The following is an 18,069-nucleotide window of genomic DNA, read 5'->3' on the forward strand; positions in this document are numbered from 1 at the left end:
AAAGTGGACTCATTCCAATTACAGGACCTCAAAAGTGTTCTGTTTCAGTCATTAAGAAGATTAATTGCATGGCATTTGAAAATACATGGATGGAATTAGAAAATATCATAAAGGAAACCCAAAGGCCGAATATTTTCCCTGATAAGTGGATGATAATATATAATGGGGGTGGGGGGTGGGGGTGAGAGAAGATTGGAGGAACTTTACATTATGTAGAGGGAAATGAGAGGGAGAGGGAATGAGATAGACATCATTGCTCTATGTACACATATGATTACACGAATGGTACGAAGTTACATCATGCACAGCCATAGAAATGAAATGATGCACCCCATTTGTGTACAACGAATCAAAATGCAGTCTGTAAAAAAATTAAAAAATAAATAAGTAACTTAAAAAGTACACACTGAACATTAAAAACATAATAACCAGGTTGATCCCTACAGGCAGTTTAATTGCACCTTCTCAGGCAAAGTAGAAGAGGGATTGTAGATGATCTCCAGGGGGAATTCTCCAGAGATCCTCAGGTCTGCATAATTCTCACCAGATCTCCATGCATTTCCCTCTGAAATCCCAATATGAGTAAACACCATGTCCTTTGGCAGCAAAATGTTCCTTGCTGGGGCCTCATTAGTCAGCATCCATTTGTCTGAATGACAGTCATTGTTAGTGCATGCAGGGCTTCTTCTGACCAGAAGATTTGTTGTGAAGCTTTAAAAACCATCATCAAAAGACAGAAAGATAAAAGTCACATTGAAGGACCTTAAAACAATGACCTTATCAAGAGATGTTTCATGTAGGTTAGTTACACATGCTAGCTGGGAACGCATGAAAGAAGCCATCTTTCATGTTTATTCTACAAATACCAAGGGGGTAAGTGGCTCTTTGAAAGTCAAAGAAAGAATTAATGACAGATTCAGAACTTGATCTATATTAATGTTCTTTTCTCCTTTTTTTCTTCTTCAGAGAAGTTGGAACCTTTGGACTGCCGTGTGAGACAGCATGTCTATCTAGCATTTATGCAACATTCCACCTCTGATTTTGCTATTCAGGTTGACTATTCTAGACTGACCTTTGTCTTTTTGAAAACTGGTAAGTTTCGGGAGTCCATAAACATTTTAGTGAGAATTATGAGTCAGCATAGGCAGTGGCTTGCCTATACCTACTATGGGTCATATGAAAATGAAAAGAAATTGTTTACAAAATATTTCTAAAATTGTAAGATTGATTGAGTCTGGACTATAAATATGTATTATAGTGAATTTAATGTTTCATAGGAAAAATCAGGATTTGTTCTAAAAAGTATAAACAAAAATTAAGGTAGATAAAGCTTTGATTAGTTATGTGGCGAAGTTAAATTTGCATCTCACTGGAGATTAAAAAAACCCAACAAACAAAAATCTAGAAAAATAGAATGACCTTCACATTACAAAAGAGTTGTAAATGAATAAGATGCTCTGATCTGCCTTTTGACCATTTCAAACTCATCTCATGCTTATTCTTGGAGGTGGCTTTAAGCCTCAAATCTTGAATCTTTCTCATACTATGTGTGTAATATTAGGGCATCACATACCACCTCAAATCCTCAGTGTACTTACTGATCAAGTAAGAATAATAATTTGGTCAATTTTATTCCCCAGCATCTCCCCTTTCCCTCCCAAGTACAAACACATAGCCATGAATCCCACTTTTTGGTATAATTAGAATGCACCAATTAACACAATGGAAGCAAGACCAGAAGAGGGGCAGGATTTGGGGAGGCAGGAGGGAAGGAAAATAGGAGGTTCTAGGGAATGAAACTGATCAAATTATGATTTTGCATGTACAAATATGTCACAATGAAGCCCACTATAATTTTAATGCACAAATAAAACAAAAAGAGTAATACTCCCTACCTTACACATGCACACATGTACAACCCTTGTATGCAGACCCCTTATCATTTGTTGTAGAACACGGTACATGCTAACTGTGATAATGTGTATTAACAGCAACCGTGCTGTCTTCATGGAAACTCATTAACTGAAGTTGTCACAGGCTTATGAGAAAGTTGTTAGGGAAAAGTAGTTAGTTTTGGAAGGATATCCTTCCGAAGGTTTTCATTCAAATGAAGAAATTGAAAATACTGTTAATACACAAGAATCAATTCAACTCAAATATTTTGCAATATGGAACTTGCCACCCAAACAAATCTGTCAGCTAAGACAGCCCATAAACTGAGTACTCTCAAGCGTGGTATATGATTGGCTAGGGACAACAGTAGTGTGAGCAAGAATGAGTTTTAAGAACAATGGACTCTTTCATCCAAATTGAAATGGGTATTAAGCAAGAAATTTGGAAATGATTAGCCCTCATGGAATCGCAGAAGCAGAGATCATACACTTGAGTCAGAAGAGACTGAGAATCACTGGAGAGCTCAGAATAGCACATGGGCACTAACGTGGCAGAAGAGGCCCATGGGAGAGTGAGGTTCCAAGAGCCAAAGTCAGTCCCAGTGAAGTCCTGCATGTTGGCCTCCACCGTGGTTAAACCAAGACAAAGGCCTCGATCCCACCCTAAGAAAAACATCCTGATGACTGCCCTCTATGGGCTGTGCTTATGCCCACGATAATAGCTCAAAGGCTGTCTCTTCACTGTCTTCATTTCACAGGTGGAAATTTCCCCCCACATTTTTATAAGTGCATAATGTACATATGTACATACTGATGGAATGTGCTGTTACACGTTCACGTTCACGCATGCACACAGTATAACAATATAGTTGGGCCAATATCATCCCAGCACGTCCATCTTTTCCACCCCCTGGTCCCTTTCCTCTAATGATGTCCCTTTGATTTTCGAGAGTTCACCCCCTCCTTTCTTTTCCTTTTTCCTCTCTGGCTTCCACATAACGAGAGAAAACAAACAACCCTTGACCTTCTGAGTTTCACTTATTCTGCTTAACATGATGATCTCTGGTTCTATGCATTTTCCTGCTAGTTATGCAATTTCATTTTTCTTTATGGCAGACTAAGACTCCATTGTACTCCACATTTACTTTCTCTTGTTTATTATTTTCTTTATTTTTAGAGACTGCATTTTGATTCACTGTGTGGAGGAACTTTAGATACACCATATTCCTTTATCCATTCATGCCCTTTTGGATACCTAGGCTGGTTATAATAACCTTTGGTTATTATAAACACGAGTATGTATGTATCATAGAGATGGAAATTTTGTGTCTGGAGGAGTGAGAATAGGACCAGTGAGTCCTGGGTGGCAAAAGGTAGATCTGACAAGTATCTCTTCCTGGAGCCTAAGTTCCATGTCTTCTGAGTCTTGATGACATGACTTCACTCTGAACGGCATCTGCAGGCTGCACATGGTCCTGCCGTCCATTCATTACCCTACCACACCTGCTGTGCACAGAGACCTGCTCTGAAGTTTCAAAGTTAAACTTGTCTTTAAACAAAATCAGCAGTTTTTGCTTTAACAAAACCAATGTCAGCATATGTAGATACACTGAGGATAATAAGCATGATATGGTGGGGAAAAGGTTACAATGCGAAATTTTCATTTACTGATGATACTTTTTTTATTGAAGAGGGATCGATTTACCATTCTGGGTTTTCATTTCTTTGTCATCCAATTCTATGTAGTGAACAAGACGAAAGTATTCACCTAATCCATCACACCTTCAGTTTACGATGAATGTTCAAACACTGAGTTTGAACAAAAACAGACACGGAGTAATTATAAATTCAGTTATAATCCATTTGATTCAAACTCAGATGAGAAACTTGGAATTAAGAAGTATGAGGCATGGGTTAAAGGTTCGCATGGGATCAGACCAGAAATTGTCACTTAAAAGGTGCACAACTACAATTAAATTCCCCCACCTCTTGTGCTTCACTGCATACATGAATGTAACAACCAATAGAACTCATGATGTTGTTGAGAGGACACTGGATACACACCCTTAAGGCCTACAGTTCTGGGCAGGTGGGCAACAAGGAAGGGTCAGCTCTCACTGATTCAGGTGAGATAAATGATCCGATTATTAATTGACTATGAGAAAACAAACATGAACTTTGAAAATTATATACAAGATTCATTAAAATAGCTAAGATTCAACAGTATGTAGCCCTGTGTGAAATTAATGCCCTCACTTTTATGCTGAAGGTCATGATTTTTCTGGAGAATCTGAAAGTAAATCTTGTACACATGCTTTCAAATTTCAAATAATTTCTCTATCATTCTGTTCCTTTTTTTATGACTCTAGAACATATAATGTTTTTCTCTTTCTAAGAAGTTCCCAAACTTTCTGATTTCAGAAACTCTTTACATTCTTTAAGTTACTGAGACTTAAAGGAGCTTATTTATGTGGCCTACATTCATGAATGTTAACTGTGTTGGACATTAACCTCATTAGAATTAATTCACCTAATGGTAATGTTGATATCAGTGATGAACCCATTACAAGTTAACCCAAGCAATATAGTTTTATTAAAATAAAATATACTTTATAAAAAAGAAAAAATATGATTGTCAGGTATCACTGATGGAGAACAGGACAGAAGTGACAGAGTTCATCCTGCTGGGACTGACCAGTGACCCAGGTCTGCAGCTTCCCCTCTTTCTGATGTTCCTGCTCATCTACACCATCACTCTGGCTGGGAACCTGGGGATGATCCTGTTGATTGTCTTGGACTCCCGTCTCCACACTCCCATGTACTTCTTCCTTGGCAACCTGTCTCTGGTGGACTTTTGTTACTCTTCAACTGTCACTCCCACCGTCATGGCTGGGCTCCTTCTAGGAGACAAGGTCATTTCCTACAATGCTTGTGCTGCTCAGATGTTCTTTTTTGGAGCCTTTGGTACCGTGGAGAATTACCTCCTGAGCTCAATGGCCTATGATCGCTATGCAGCAGTGTGCAAGCCCCTGCAGTACACCACCACCATGACAACCAGTGTGCGTGTGTTTCTTGCCATAGGATCCTATGCCTGTGGTTTTCTGAGTGCCTCCATCCACACTGGGGATACTTTCAGCCTCACCTTCTGCAAGTCCAGTGTCGTCCACCATTTTTTCTGTGATATTCCAGCAGTCATGGTTCTCTCTTGCTCTGACAGACATGTTAAAGAGCTGGTTCTTGTTTATGTGGTGAGTTTTAATATCTTTTTTGCTCTCCTAGTTATCTTAATATCCTACATGTTCATTTTTATCACCATCCTAAAGATGCACACAGCCAAGGGACATTGGAAGGCTCTGTCCACCTGTGCCTCCCACCTCACTGCTGTCTCCATTTTCTATGGGACAGTCATCTTCATGTACTTACAGCCCAGCTCCAGCCACTCCATGGACACTGACAAAATCGCATCTGTGTTCTACACTATGGTCATCCCCATGCTGAACCCTGTAGTCTACAGCCTGAGGAATCAGGAGGTCAAGAATGCATTCTTAAAGGTCAAGAGTGCATTTATTAGTTGGAAGCAAAATAACCTTTAGAATTTTGATATGTGCACAGTTCCTGTATTTGCTCCTCTTAGATGCTGTCCATGTATAGAGTTGCATTTCCTACCCACACAGATGTTAAGTTCTTGATGTGATATTGTTACCTCTGCGAGTCTAGAAAAAAGAAGTATTCTGTCCAGAAATAAATATTTGAATGAGAATGGCTGAGATATTTTGCAATTTGCTGGTGAAAATCCTCATGAATAATATTAATGTATTGACTCATTTTACATGGTTTTTCTACCACATGTCAAAGCAAATATATATATAAAATGGGGGTCAACAAAGCACATAAAGAAATTAGCACAGATGTCCCATGATGTCATAAACAGATGAACATGGAATGTTGACCAGAACAAACCATGATGTTGCAATTTGTAGTGGTTAGTTTTATGTGTCCATCTGAGTTGCTAAAGGGATAACCAATAGCCCGTGAAACATGTTCATGCATGTGTCCGTTTGTTTCCCAAAGATTCTATCTAGTATTTGGAGTGGAAAGCTTAACTTAAGGATCTGCCCTCATCCATGTCCATGGCCATTATTCAATCCTTCCCTGAATACAACAAAAAGTAGAGAAAGCACTTCTTTTCTGTCTGCCTCTCCAGCCCTCTTCTGTGTGTATGTGTGGGTCTCTCTGTCTCTCTGTCTCTGATTTGTTCCTCCTAGAAAGCAGGAGGCTTCACCTCAGCATTTGTTATACTGGGCTTTTAGGTGCTGTGTGGTTGTGACGTTCCCTGTGGAGCAGCGGAGTCTAACACAGACGTTCACTTCCATATTTGTGGTGAAAGTTCTCCAGCTGGAACCATTTCTAATTACTATTTTAATAATCAGTATTTCAGAATTATCTCAGATGCATGGAAAAATTTTAAAGATGGTGCAGAATGTCACCCTATCACACCATGGGAGACTCAATAACGGCTGCAGAAAGGATCTGTGTTCAAATTCTGAAACATTTCAACGTTCAGTGTGCCCCAAACAACTGTGCAGATGTGGTCCTGGATTTTAGCCATGAAAGATTACCCGGGATTATTTATGCATGCGCCCTAAAAGCCATCCCTGTGCCTCCCGGGATGGAGTTAGAAAGATTTAACCATATAGGCAAAAGAGGAGTTGGGCAAAGTCACCATGGTGACAAATTGAAGTGATGAGACCACAGGCGTGGACTTCCACAACCCCTGAGAATGGAGGAAGGAATCAAGGAGAACAGTGTGCCCAGAGCCCATGGAGGGACCACGGCTCTGAGAACCGTTGATTCAGCTTGTGGGGATGATTTCACACTTCTGGTTTCCAGAACTGAGTTGTTGTAAACCCCCAGGTTTTGGTGGTGTGTTAGAGCGGCCATTGAAATTTAATACAAATCCTCACCAGGTTTCCTACGTGTTCTAATCTTATATTGTTCTGAAACGTCTGTCAGGAAAGACGTTTGAATGATGCTTCCTCTTCCTGGAATTTGCTTTGTTAGGATGTTGGCACTGATTCAATTGTTTCGCTTTTATAGATATATTCATATTTTCATTCTCTTAAGTGAGTTTTTAGCAGTGTTTGTGTTTTTAAGAGTTTGCATTTTTATTTGTTATTCCATGTGTTGGTGTATTTTGTTATGATCACTCTGGTATGGTATCCAGTAGGTCTGTGGACAGTTTTTGATCACATTTGTTATGAACTATTTTGTTTGTATCAGCTGAGAAGTATATCGCCAGTTTCATTTAGGGTTTTAGTAATCTGAATTTTCTCTCTTTTGGAAAACTCGATCTGGAAAAGTTTATCACCTGTGTGTGATCTTCTCTCAGAATTTACTTTCTTGGTTTGTAGATTTTTCTATATTATTTTTCATAATTATTCAATTTTGTTTATTTGCTTGAACATTATTTTCTTTCACTACTTTGTTTTAGTCTTCACTTTTCAAAAGTAGATCTTTGGAACTGGGCTGTAGCTCAGTGGCAGAGCATTTACCTAGCACGTATGAGGCACTGGGTTCGATCCTCAGCACCATATAAAAATAAATAAATAATATAAAGTTATCATGTCTTTCTACAACTAAAAATATTTTTAAAAACTAAACCTTAATACTTAAAAACATTTTATTCACTTTAGATTTTTCTTGATTTTTAATATAGTTACTTTGTTAGAATTTTCTACCACCACTGTTTTTCCATCTACTACAAAATCAACTATGTTGTGCTTTCAAGTTCTTCTCAAATTATTTAATAATTCTTCTTTTGATGTAATTTTACCCACTGTCTAGGTAAGAACATGTTCTTTACATGCATGTGAATACTCAAAGTTTTCTTATTATTGATTTCTAGTTCAAATGTGTTGTGTAACTAGAATGTTGTACATATGATCAATTTTTATAGGTTATTGAGACTGTTTGGGGCCTAATATACAGCTTATTCTAGGAAATACTTCATGCGTACTTGAGAATTCCTCTCTATGTATCTGTTAAGATTTTTTATTGTGGTGTTGTTCACATCCTCTGTTTCTTTTTAATCTTCTCTCTAGCCATTCTTTCCATTGCCAAAAATGAAATATTAAAATCATAATTAATTGTTATAGAATTGTCTGTTTCTCCCTTCATCTTTTGCAACATATGCTTTATTTATTTTGGGTGTCTCTTGTTAGGTGCCTATATATTTATATCTCTTGGATTAATTGACCATTTATTGATTTATACTGCCCTTATTTTAATCTTCTAATATTTTTAACTCACAATCTGTTTGGTCAAATAATAGTACAGCATCAAAAAGTAACCTCTTTTGGTTTCCATGAGCATAGAATACAGGCTGTTTCAACTTTTCCATCTTATACTATTTATGTCTTTTAATATAATCAGGTCTTTTGTAGACCTTACAGTTAACTCCTGTTTTTTGTATTCATTCTTCCATTCTCCACTTTAAGGAATCAATGATAAGGAAGAACTTGTTTCTGCCATTTTGTTATTTTCAGTGCATTTTATCCCTCCAATATTCTATTACAGTTTTGTGGTTAATTGATTTGTTATTGATGTCATGCATCTTTTTTTCACCAGCTCATTTGTGTATCAATCTTCTTATTAGTTACATGACTCAGAATTCTCCATAGAAACAGAACTAATCAGATATGTTTGTGTTGTGTGGTGGTGGTAGTCAGCAAGAAACAGAGAAAAAATAATTTGTTGTCAGGAATTGAGTCTATGCAGTTATGGAGATTGGCAAGTCTGAACCTGCAGAGCTGACTACTCAGTGAAGATCCTTAAGAGCCTATGGTTCAATTCCAGTCAGAAGAGCACAGACAAAGATGCAAAAGCAGATAGTTCAGTCAGTCTTAAGGTCATCAGTTAGAGGATATCCTCTTGCTCAGGGAGGCCAGTATTTTGTTGTCTTCAGACCTTCGACTGATTGGATTAGGCCCACTAATATTATGGAGGACAACTACCTCAGGCATCATTCACTGGTTTACATGTTACTATAGTCTAAAAACACCTGCCAAGTTGACACATAAAAATGAATCATCACAACTCTCCTCTCTGTGAACTTGGTGTTCACACATCTCTCTGAACCATACATAATCTTCAAATAAAAGCAATAAGATGATCTACACCTACCTAACATAATAACTGCCCTGATAAAACTCAAAACATGCTAAACTTCTTCAAGAGGATGCAAGGAGCTTAGGTGATGCTCAGTATTCCCCCTTGACATCACATAAGTCAATAGTAGTATGTAAAGGTAATGATACAGTGCTTCGATACTATGACCTAGGTCAAAAGACCTTATGTGTCAAGACAATAGGAAGAGGCGAGGAAGAAAACGATTATTTTAGGTATTCACACGTACATCATAACAATGTAAGGAAAACATTCATTGAAATAATAATCTCACGTTTTTCTGTTTCATTAACTTTTATACAATGTAATTTCATTTTTAATGATAGTTTCCAACTATTTTGAGAGCAAAAAAAATTTTTCTTCCCTCTTGATGAATATTAACAGAAGCAATTTTCTGTCAGTTTGCAAGACCAGCAATACACCATCAGTGTCCTACCCAAGGGTTGTATCACCTTCCCATCAAAAAGATTTCACATTGGCCCAGGATATTGATGACGTGCTGACAGGACCCTGTGAGCAACACGTAGATCGCATGCTAGACTCATGAGTAAAGTGTTTAAATGCCAGTGGCGTGAAATAAATCCAAGAAATACTCAGATTTCTACTCAGTGAACATTCTGGAGATCCAGTGGCATGGGAAGTGTTGAGACATCGCTTCCAGGAAAACAGATAAATTATGTCACCTGGCCCCTCTTCAAAGACAAAGGCACATAACACCAAGTGGTCCTCTTCATGGTTAGGAGACAGTAGGTTTTTCATTTGGGTGTGGTATTCTGCCCCTTTACTGAGTGATCTGGTCCATTTAAGGAGCTGCTAGGTTTGAGTAGGGAGAAAAGAGAAAAGGCTCTTCAACACGACCTGGGCTGTGCCACTTCTCTGCCACTTGGGCCGTGTGGTCCTCAAACGCGACTGTTCTTGAGTTGTTAGTGGTAGGCAGGGATACTGCTCAGGGCCTTGGATACCTGTAAGTGAATTGCACGCAATGTGGTGGGATTTTCAAGAAAACTCTGCCATTCATTGTGGAAAACCACTCTCCTTTTAGAAAATAGATATTGAGAGATAGATACAGCTATTGACCTGCTACTGGATCTTGGTTGACACTGAAACCCTAGCCATGGGCCACCAAGTCACCAGGCAACCTTAGCTGCTTCTCATAAACTCGGTGTCAGTTGACCTGCCAAGACACACAATTAGACATACACAACAGCACTCCATTATCTAATGGAGGTGATCATCTGAACCCTAATAGGCCTCAAAGGCAAAGTAAGTGACCTGGAGAAGCAGCTCAGATGACCAAGTTCCTGCTCCTGCTGCAATGCCTTCTCCCACAGGGCTGCCCTTCCAGCCTCCCAGGAGCTCCTACAATCAACTGGCAGGGGTGGAAGATCTAACCCAGTTACAGATGCTTCTGCATGACAGCTGGCACCACTACAAGTAGATAGTGTAGCAATCGAGCCTTTTTCCTAATCCTGGGGCGGAACTCAATCACCTCCAAAGGCCCCACAGCTTAACACAAACTGATTGGGGCTTGGGTTCCAACATGTGAATTTTGGAGGGTACACATACTTTTAAATGTACTGTATCACATGGTAACTCAGATATTTAGGCTTTTAAAAGCAGTCTTATGGAGGGCTTCTCTGCTGTCAGATCATACCAAGGGCTGCATGCTCTCTTTACCACAGATCGAGAGCTGGAAGTGTGTCTCAGTGGAAGAGCACCTGTATCGTGCGCAAGGCACTGGGTTTAAACTCTCAAACTGCATAAAACTATTAAAAATCGTCTTTAGGGCTTTTTAATCCAGTCAGTTTAGAAGACTGGCTTGTGCGATTCAGAAGAATTGGCTCTTGTGATTACAAAGGCTGAGAAGTCCAAACGTGCAGGTGAGCGAGCTGGCCCCGAACCGGGAGAGCCCACGTGACACCTGCCTGAACTGAGAAGAGTGTGTGTCTGCCTGGTAGTGTGGACCGAGAGGCACCCGTGTCAATGAGGAAAACGAATCTGCCTTTTATGCTAGAAAAAATGAAAAAAGCTTCCCCAGGCCAGAGCTGTGATGATAACATTAGCAGATGTTTCAAAAGAATGATTTTCTAAGGAGATTTCTTGAAATGTACTAGAGAATGACCAAAAATGAAAGTAAATATAAATAAAATATTATATAATATTAATAGTATATATTAATTATACATTATTGTTTTATATATATATATATAAAACATTTTAAAATAGCAACTGTTGGTGAAGATGTCAAACAATTAAGTGACTTGCTGTAGGAATTCAAATCGGAAGAATCTCTTCAGAATAGAGTTTGGCACTTTCTTATTCAAATAAAGAAGCACATACCATTTGACAAGTAAACTGGACTCAACATCTTTACTCACATCACCTGAGAGCCTATGTCCCACACCCCTTCTTTCTGCAAGTGTTTATTGATCAGCCTTATCTATAATCACAAAACACTAAAGACAACATAAATGTTCAAATGCACAATCAAAAAACCGTAAAGGCCACATAATGTGATATTACTTCTCAGTACATAAGATTTTCCTTTCACACAGATGGCAATAGGGACAGACCTCAAATGATAAGACAAAGATGCCAGACGCAACGACCACCCATAATCTAGGATATAGCTAACTCTAAGTGTGTTCTAACAAAGGCAGAATGATGGATAAACAAATTTCAGTCTGAGGATGTCTTTGTCTGTAAGGCGAGTCTCTTGTAAACAATACATGGCTTGGTCTCATGTTCTAATCCAGTCTGTCAATCTACATCTTTGATTCAAGAATTTTGACTGTTTACATTCAATGTATTTCAGCTTACTTGAAGCCAGGCACAGCAGGTGGGAAGAGAAATAATCAGAGAAGTTTGGATGAATTCATCTATGGTATTATCAGAGTGGTTTCATGACTACACATAAGCAAAATCCTTAGGTCTATACAGTAAACAGTATGGGTATTGCTGTACATAAATTAGCAGTCACTTAGAAAATCTAAGAAAAAAACCACTAATACCTAAACTTGTTACACAGTAAACTAACTAACTGAATCCCCACAGACTGTTTAATTGCTTCTTCCTTAGGAAAGTAAGATCGGGAGCTGGAGCTGGTCTCATGGGGAAACCTCCAGAGATCACTATCATTCTTTCCGGATCCCCTTGCATTTGCCTCTGAAGACTCAACATCACATTGCTTTAGGAGCACTCCATGCTGTGCTTTGCTGGGCACGGTTTACTCACGTGAAGGACAATCATCGTGAGCACATTCAGGCCTTCTTCTGACCTGATTATTTGCCGTGAGCCTTTAACCACACTCAGGGAGACACTTGGAGACGAAGCTTGCATAGACTGACTTTTGAATGATAACCTCTCACAGGATGCTTTGCAGACCTCTCATTCGTTATTGACGGACACATTCTAGGAATTACGTGAAAGATGTAATCTCATCGTGGTTATTCTGCAGATGAGGAGGAGATAAGAGATCCCGCCATGAAACAAAGTGTTAACAGCAAATTCAGAACATGATCCATGTTAATGTTCTTTACTCGGTTTTCCAGGCCTGAGGCAACTTGGAAACTTTGATGGCTACTGAGAAAGATCCTTAAAGAGAAGGTATGCAGTCCTCCAAGGCTGACTTCATGATTAGACTGACATCCAGGTTGGAACCTTCTTTCTCCCTCAGCAAGCTGGTAAGCCTTTGTGTTCCGTGTACATCGTTCAGTAATTCATGCAGAAGTAAGGCAGCTGTCCTACTGAGGTTATTTAAAAGGAGAAAGAGGTGGCTTCAACGTTTTTTCTAAAAACTGAGAGGAATCTGCTGTGTGACTGTCATAAGGATTCTAGGGATTCTCTCTAGACACATGAACAAAAAATAAGACATGAGTTGGTGATTTTGTCCTTTTATTATACGTTCACCTAACACTAGAGGTGAAACCAAGCAAAGCCAAACAAACAAAAAAATCAGAGAAATGAAATGATCCTTACAAAAGTGTCCCAAGTGAACGAACGAGCCACCTGCTAACTGTGAATTGTGTGAGAGAAGCAATCTTTCATGTTTGTCTTACCAATATGGAAGAGGTAAGTGGCTCTCTGAAAGGCACAGAAAGAATTAATGAAGAATCAGAACTTTATCCATATTAATGTTCTTTTCTCCATTTTCCCTGCTTAGAGAAGTTGAAACCTTTGATCACTGTGTGAGAGAGCGTCCCTCTACTAGTATTATGCAATACTCACTGCTGAATGTCATGATTTCAGATGGATTATTCTGGACTGACTCTTCTTTGTCTTCTTGCAAACTAGTAATTTTCAGCAGTCCAGAAATATTTCAGGGAGAAGTTTAAATCACACGGCTTACTGAAGTTATTTAAAAGAGGAAGAGGTGGCTTCAACATTTTTTCTAAAAACTGAGAGGAATCTGTGGCATGACTGTCACAAGGAGGTTAGGAAGTCTCTCTAGACACACGAACAAGAAAAAGACATGGCATTCTGATGAGCTGGTGATTCTGTCTTTTTATTATACATTCACCTAACATTGAAGGTAAAAACCTTTCTGTTTTTTTTAGTCATAGATGGACACAATAACTTCATTTTATTTATTTATTTTTATGTAGAGCTGAGGATCAAACCCAGTGCCTCACGGTGCTAAGCAAGTGCTCTACCAGTGAGCCACAAACCAGGCCTGTTGTGTTAGGGTTTGAATGAGCCCACCGAGGAAGTGTAGGAGCCATAAAATGTGAATAAACAGAAATCAAACCAAAACAATAAAAAGAAAGAAAAAATAGATTTTTTTTTTTACTCAAACTAAAATACGGATTTTAATGAAGAAATTTTTCAAAAGAATGCCTCATATGGGATTTGGGAGTTAGCAGTCCCATCCTTAGAGCAAAGAAAGAGAAAAACATTGGAGAACACAGAGATTCTCGTCGGGCCTAGTTTGTGGGAGAAAAGGCAAATTTGGGAAAAGCCCTCCAGGCTGTAGACACCTGCCCCTGAAGTCCTGTGTTACAGCATCCACCTTCGACCCAACGTTAAGAGCTTTAGCCATCCTAACAGGAACAACGCAGCCGCACTCACCTGCTTTCACTTACACGGGGCCCTTTCCTGTCTTCCATGTATTACCTTATTTAATTCTCATGGTAATACATGAAAGCAGGCCGCAGTACTCTTTGTTTTGCAGATGGATGTATTATGCACAAGGGAGAGGGGTGAGGATCAGCGACCCCTCTGGCAAATGGTAGGACTAACACACACCTCTTTCAAGAACAGAAGCTGTGTGCCTTCCATATCTCGGAATTGTTCTGGCGGGTTGAACACATCCCCACCACCCTGGTTATCCCACCACATCTAGGCATGAGATGAGTTATGATGACTTAAGGATTAAACCTTCTTCAACTGAGTCAAAGTTTATGGTTTTGGCCACATCACTGCCAACCTGTGTGCTGCTGATAATAAGCCCCAGATTGGGGAGGAAAAGTTAAATTTCAGTTCAGAGACTGTTCATTTACTTGGATCCCTCATGTCATTCATTGAAAGGATGATTGGTTTCACTCTCCTGGTTTTTATGTTTCCTTATTGTTTGACCCTAATGACAAGGAAATGTGTAATTGACAAGAAGTCACCATCTAATCACTTAGTTTCCTGTGAAAACCCAAAATTTGAGTTTGAACCAAAGAAGACAAGGAAAAGTAGTTATTGAGTGAATTCCATTTACATTTAAAATCAGTCTAGACACAGCTTGGACTTCAGGTCGGCCTGGGTTCCAGAGCAGAGATTTCCCATTGATACTTGAGTAAATATAATAAATTACCCAACCTCTTGAGCCTTATAATTTATATAAATAAACAATCAACCAAACTCATCATACTGAGAGGAAACAGGGACTTCACATCCACAGTGCCCACAGCAGTTCCTGGGTGGCGGGCAGCCTGGAGGCGTCCACATGTACTTAGCTCAGAAGTGAGTGGATAGAGCCATTTACCCACGTAAGCCCCCTCTGTGGTTAGTGAATACTCTGCAGCTCACTTTACACATTCTGAAGTTTTTATATTGGGTACATCATCCATTCAGATTTATCAAATTTGGCAGTATGTGACCTTATGTAGATTTAGTGCAGGGAATTAAGTTTTCAAGTTCATACTTTGTTTTGAAGTGATGGAAGAATAAATCTTTCACATATATTTACTGATTTCAATTTAATTTCTTTAGACGTTTGTTCCATTTTCCTCATGTTTATGGAGCATCCAGTGATTCTCAGAAAACACTGATGGAGAACAGGACAGAAGTGACAGAGTTCATCCTGCTGGGACTGACCAGTGACCCACGTCTGCAGCTTCCCCTCTTTCTGACGTTCCTGCTCATCTACACCATCACTCTGACTGGGAACCTGGGAATGATCCTGTTGATCCTCTTGGACTCCCGTCTCCACACTCCCATGTACTTCTTCCTTGGAAACCTGTCTCTGGTGGACTTTTGCTACTCTTCAGCTGTCACTCCCACCGTCATGGCTGGGCTTCTTCTAGGAGACAAGGTCATCTCCTACAATGCTTGTGCTGCTCAGATGTTCTTTTTTGTAGCCTTTGCTACTGTAGAAAATTACCTGTTGGCCTCGATGGCCTATGATCGCTATGCAGCAGTGTGCAAGCCCCTGCACTACACCACCACCATGACAACCGATGTGTGTCTGTGTCTGGCCATAGGGTCTTATGTCTGTGGCTTCCTGAATGCCTCCATCCACATTGGGGATACTTTCAGCCTCACCTTCTGCAAGTCCAGTGTCGTCCACCATTTTTTCTGTGATATTCCAGCAGTCATGGTTCTCTCTTGCTCTGACAGACATGTTAGTGAGCTGGTTCTTGTTTATGTTGTGGGTTTTAATATCTTTTTTGCTCTCCTAGTTATCTGGGTATCATACATATTCATTTTTGTCACCATCTTAAAGATGAGCTCAGGTGCAGGACACAGGAAGGCCATATCCACCTGTGCCTCCCACTTCACTGCTGTCTCCATTTTCTATGGGACAATTATCTTCATGTACTTACAGCCCAGCTCCAGCCACTCCATGGACACAGACAAGATCGCCTCTGTCTTTTATACCATGATCATCCCCATGCTGAACCCTATTGTCTACAGCCTGAGGAACAAGGAGGTCAAGAGTGCATTCACAAAGATTTTGTTGGAGTCTTAATAGATTTTAGGGTGTTAATTTTAGTGATATAAGGTGTGTGATATTTGAATTCATTCCTCTAAAATCTTCTTCAGGAAATGAGTCATATTTTAAGGTCCACATTGAAGTTAAGTTCCTGAGATTATAGAAAAAGGGAAACTTTACATACCTTAGAAACATGGCTAAGACCTCTTGGGCCTGCTTGTCATTACCCTTACGAAGAACATTGCTGTGAATATTTTAATAGACAATACACTGGCCACTGCCAGCAGAATACAGAAATTCACTACTTTCTGAGCTAGCTCTAATGAGATACATATTTTCTTCTGTTTTGCCTCAGTGGAAAATTCACAAGAAGAATAGAACAAGAAACTTCCCTATCACTAGGATATTCTGACAAACACTTCCATGGTGACTCAATGGCACTTCATATTTACTTTGATGAGGGCACTTACTACTTGACGCTGATTTGTAGAGCTTCTGTGGCTAGCCACATAACCACTAAGGGATCCCTTCCACTCTCTAACGACAGTAACTAACAGTTCCTGGAACAGAGTGGGAGCTTGTATGCTTTGCTAAAATGAGGGAATTAGATCAAGGTGCAAAGATCTCTTAGTGCATGTATATCACATATTTGCTTTAAAGTAATCCTTATAATTCTAAAGCGTGGCACGTGTGCAAAGTCAGGAGATCAAGAAAAGGAGGGAAACAAATGCAAAGACGTTCCATGTTTCAGTCATTGTGTCAGCGTTGTGCCACATGTTTAATTTTTACAAAGCTGTTATGTAAGTGTTCTGGGCATTGTGTAAACTGCAGCATCACAGACCATGGAACTAAGATTCAAAGATTGGCAGTAGTCTTCTCAAGTCTATTTCCATCTAGGTCGTTAATCAGTTAAACTTGTCTGTACGACCCAGGTCAGTTACTAGATAAACACGTCCTTCACAGTACACTCAGTGTAAATGGTCTCCTGGGAGTCGAGTCTTCTTCTAATCTGAGACATTTGCTTTCTAGATCTCTTGATTTTTCACCCTCTTTCTGTCTCACACTCTCTCACACTCAAAATCCTGCTTCAGCCTCTTAAACAAGTTTTTTGATTGTGTCTTACATTTTATGTATCAACTTTATGATGATTCTATTTATAGCATTTCATCACTTGGTACTTTGAATAACATAACATATTAAAACATAATCTATACCCCATAGCTACATATGACTATCAAGTGCTAATTAGAAGCCAGAAATAATTGAAAGAAAAATATTTAATAATAAGTAATCCAAAATATGAAAAGGAAACCATTGAGAAATCCTGGAAATAAAAGATACAGTAACAGTTTACAAAGTCCTTTATATGAATGAAATGAACACTGGATGAATCAAAATGGAATTCAAAAGAGAATTTGAATGTAGAAGTTGGAATATTACAATATTGAAAATACAGCTTAGAGAACACAAGAAAAGAAAATGGAAAGTGATTTTGAGGCAGGGAAGATTGGAAAATTCCAACGTGTCATGATATGAACTCCATAAAAACAGAACAGAAACAACAGGAGAAAAAAAATTTTTCAAATATTAAATGGCTGAAAATTGGCCAGTGAAAGTAAATCACACCAATTTTTGAGAACATCATTGAATTGTTTTTCCTGTTGGGTCATGTTTTTGTGAAAACTCAAAAACAGTACAAATGCAAAAATTTGAGATGCGAAAAAGAGAAATGCACATCACCCGAAGCAGCCTGACATCATGTAATATTTGTACATATTCATAGTGCGCAGTCTGGTACTTCAGTACATGAACACAATATGTACTGGTGAAGGCAGGTCGATCACCACCTCC

At 39.2% G+C, this 18,069-nt stretch overlaps 3 protein-coding genes across 3 annotated transcripts in view; 2 read left to right on the forward strand and 1 right to left on the reverse strand.

Annotated features, from left to right (window-relative positions):
• Positions 1-18,069, reverse strand: part of LOC306638408 (olfactory receptor 5B2-like) — a gene marked incomplete at both ends in the record, with an annotated part of 301,086 nt that overhangs the window by 177,180 nt on the left and 105,837 nt on the right. The gene's annotated exons all lie outside the window — the stretch shown is intronic.
• On the forward strand, positions 4,541-5,485 carry LOC306638410 (olfactory receptor 5B2-like; the record flags this gene model as incomplete). Its single annotated transcript, XM_079101703.1, has 1 exon — positions 4,541-5,485. The coding sequence occupies one exon, from the start codon at positions 4,541-4,543 to the stop codon at positions 5,483-5,485; it is 945 nt and encodes a 314-aa protein (XP_078957829.1).
• Positions 15,322-16,254, forward strand: LOC306639246 (olfactory receptor 5B3-like; the record flags this gene model as incomplete). The annotated part of the gene is made up of 1 exon (XM_079102641.1): positions 15,322-16,254. Exon 1 carries the CDS (start codon positions 15,334-15,336, stop codon positions 16,252-16,254), a length of 921 nt encoding a protein of 306 aa, XP_078958767.1. The 5' UTR covers positions 15,322-15,333.

Source organism: Sciurus vulgaris (genome assembly GCF_902686455.1).
Source record: "Sciurus vulgaris genome assembly, chromosome: 11".
NCBI lineage: Eukaryota > Metazoa > Chordata > Mammalia > Rodentia > Sciuridae > Sciurus > Sciurus vulgaris.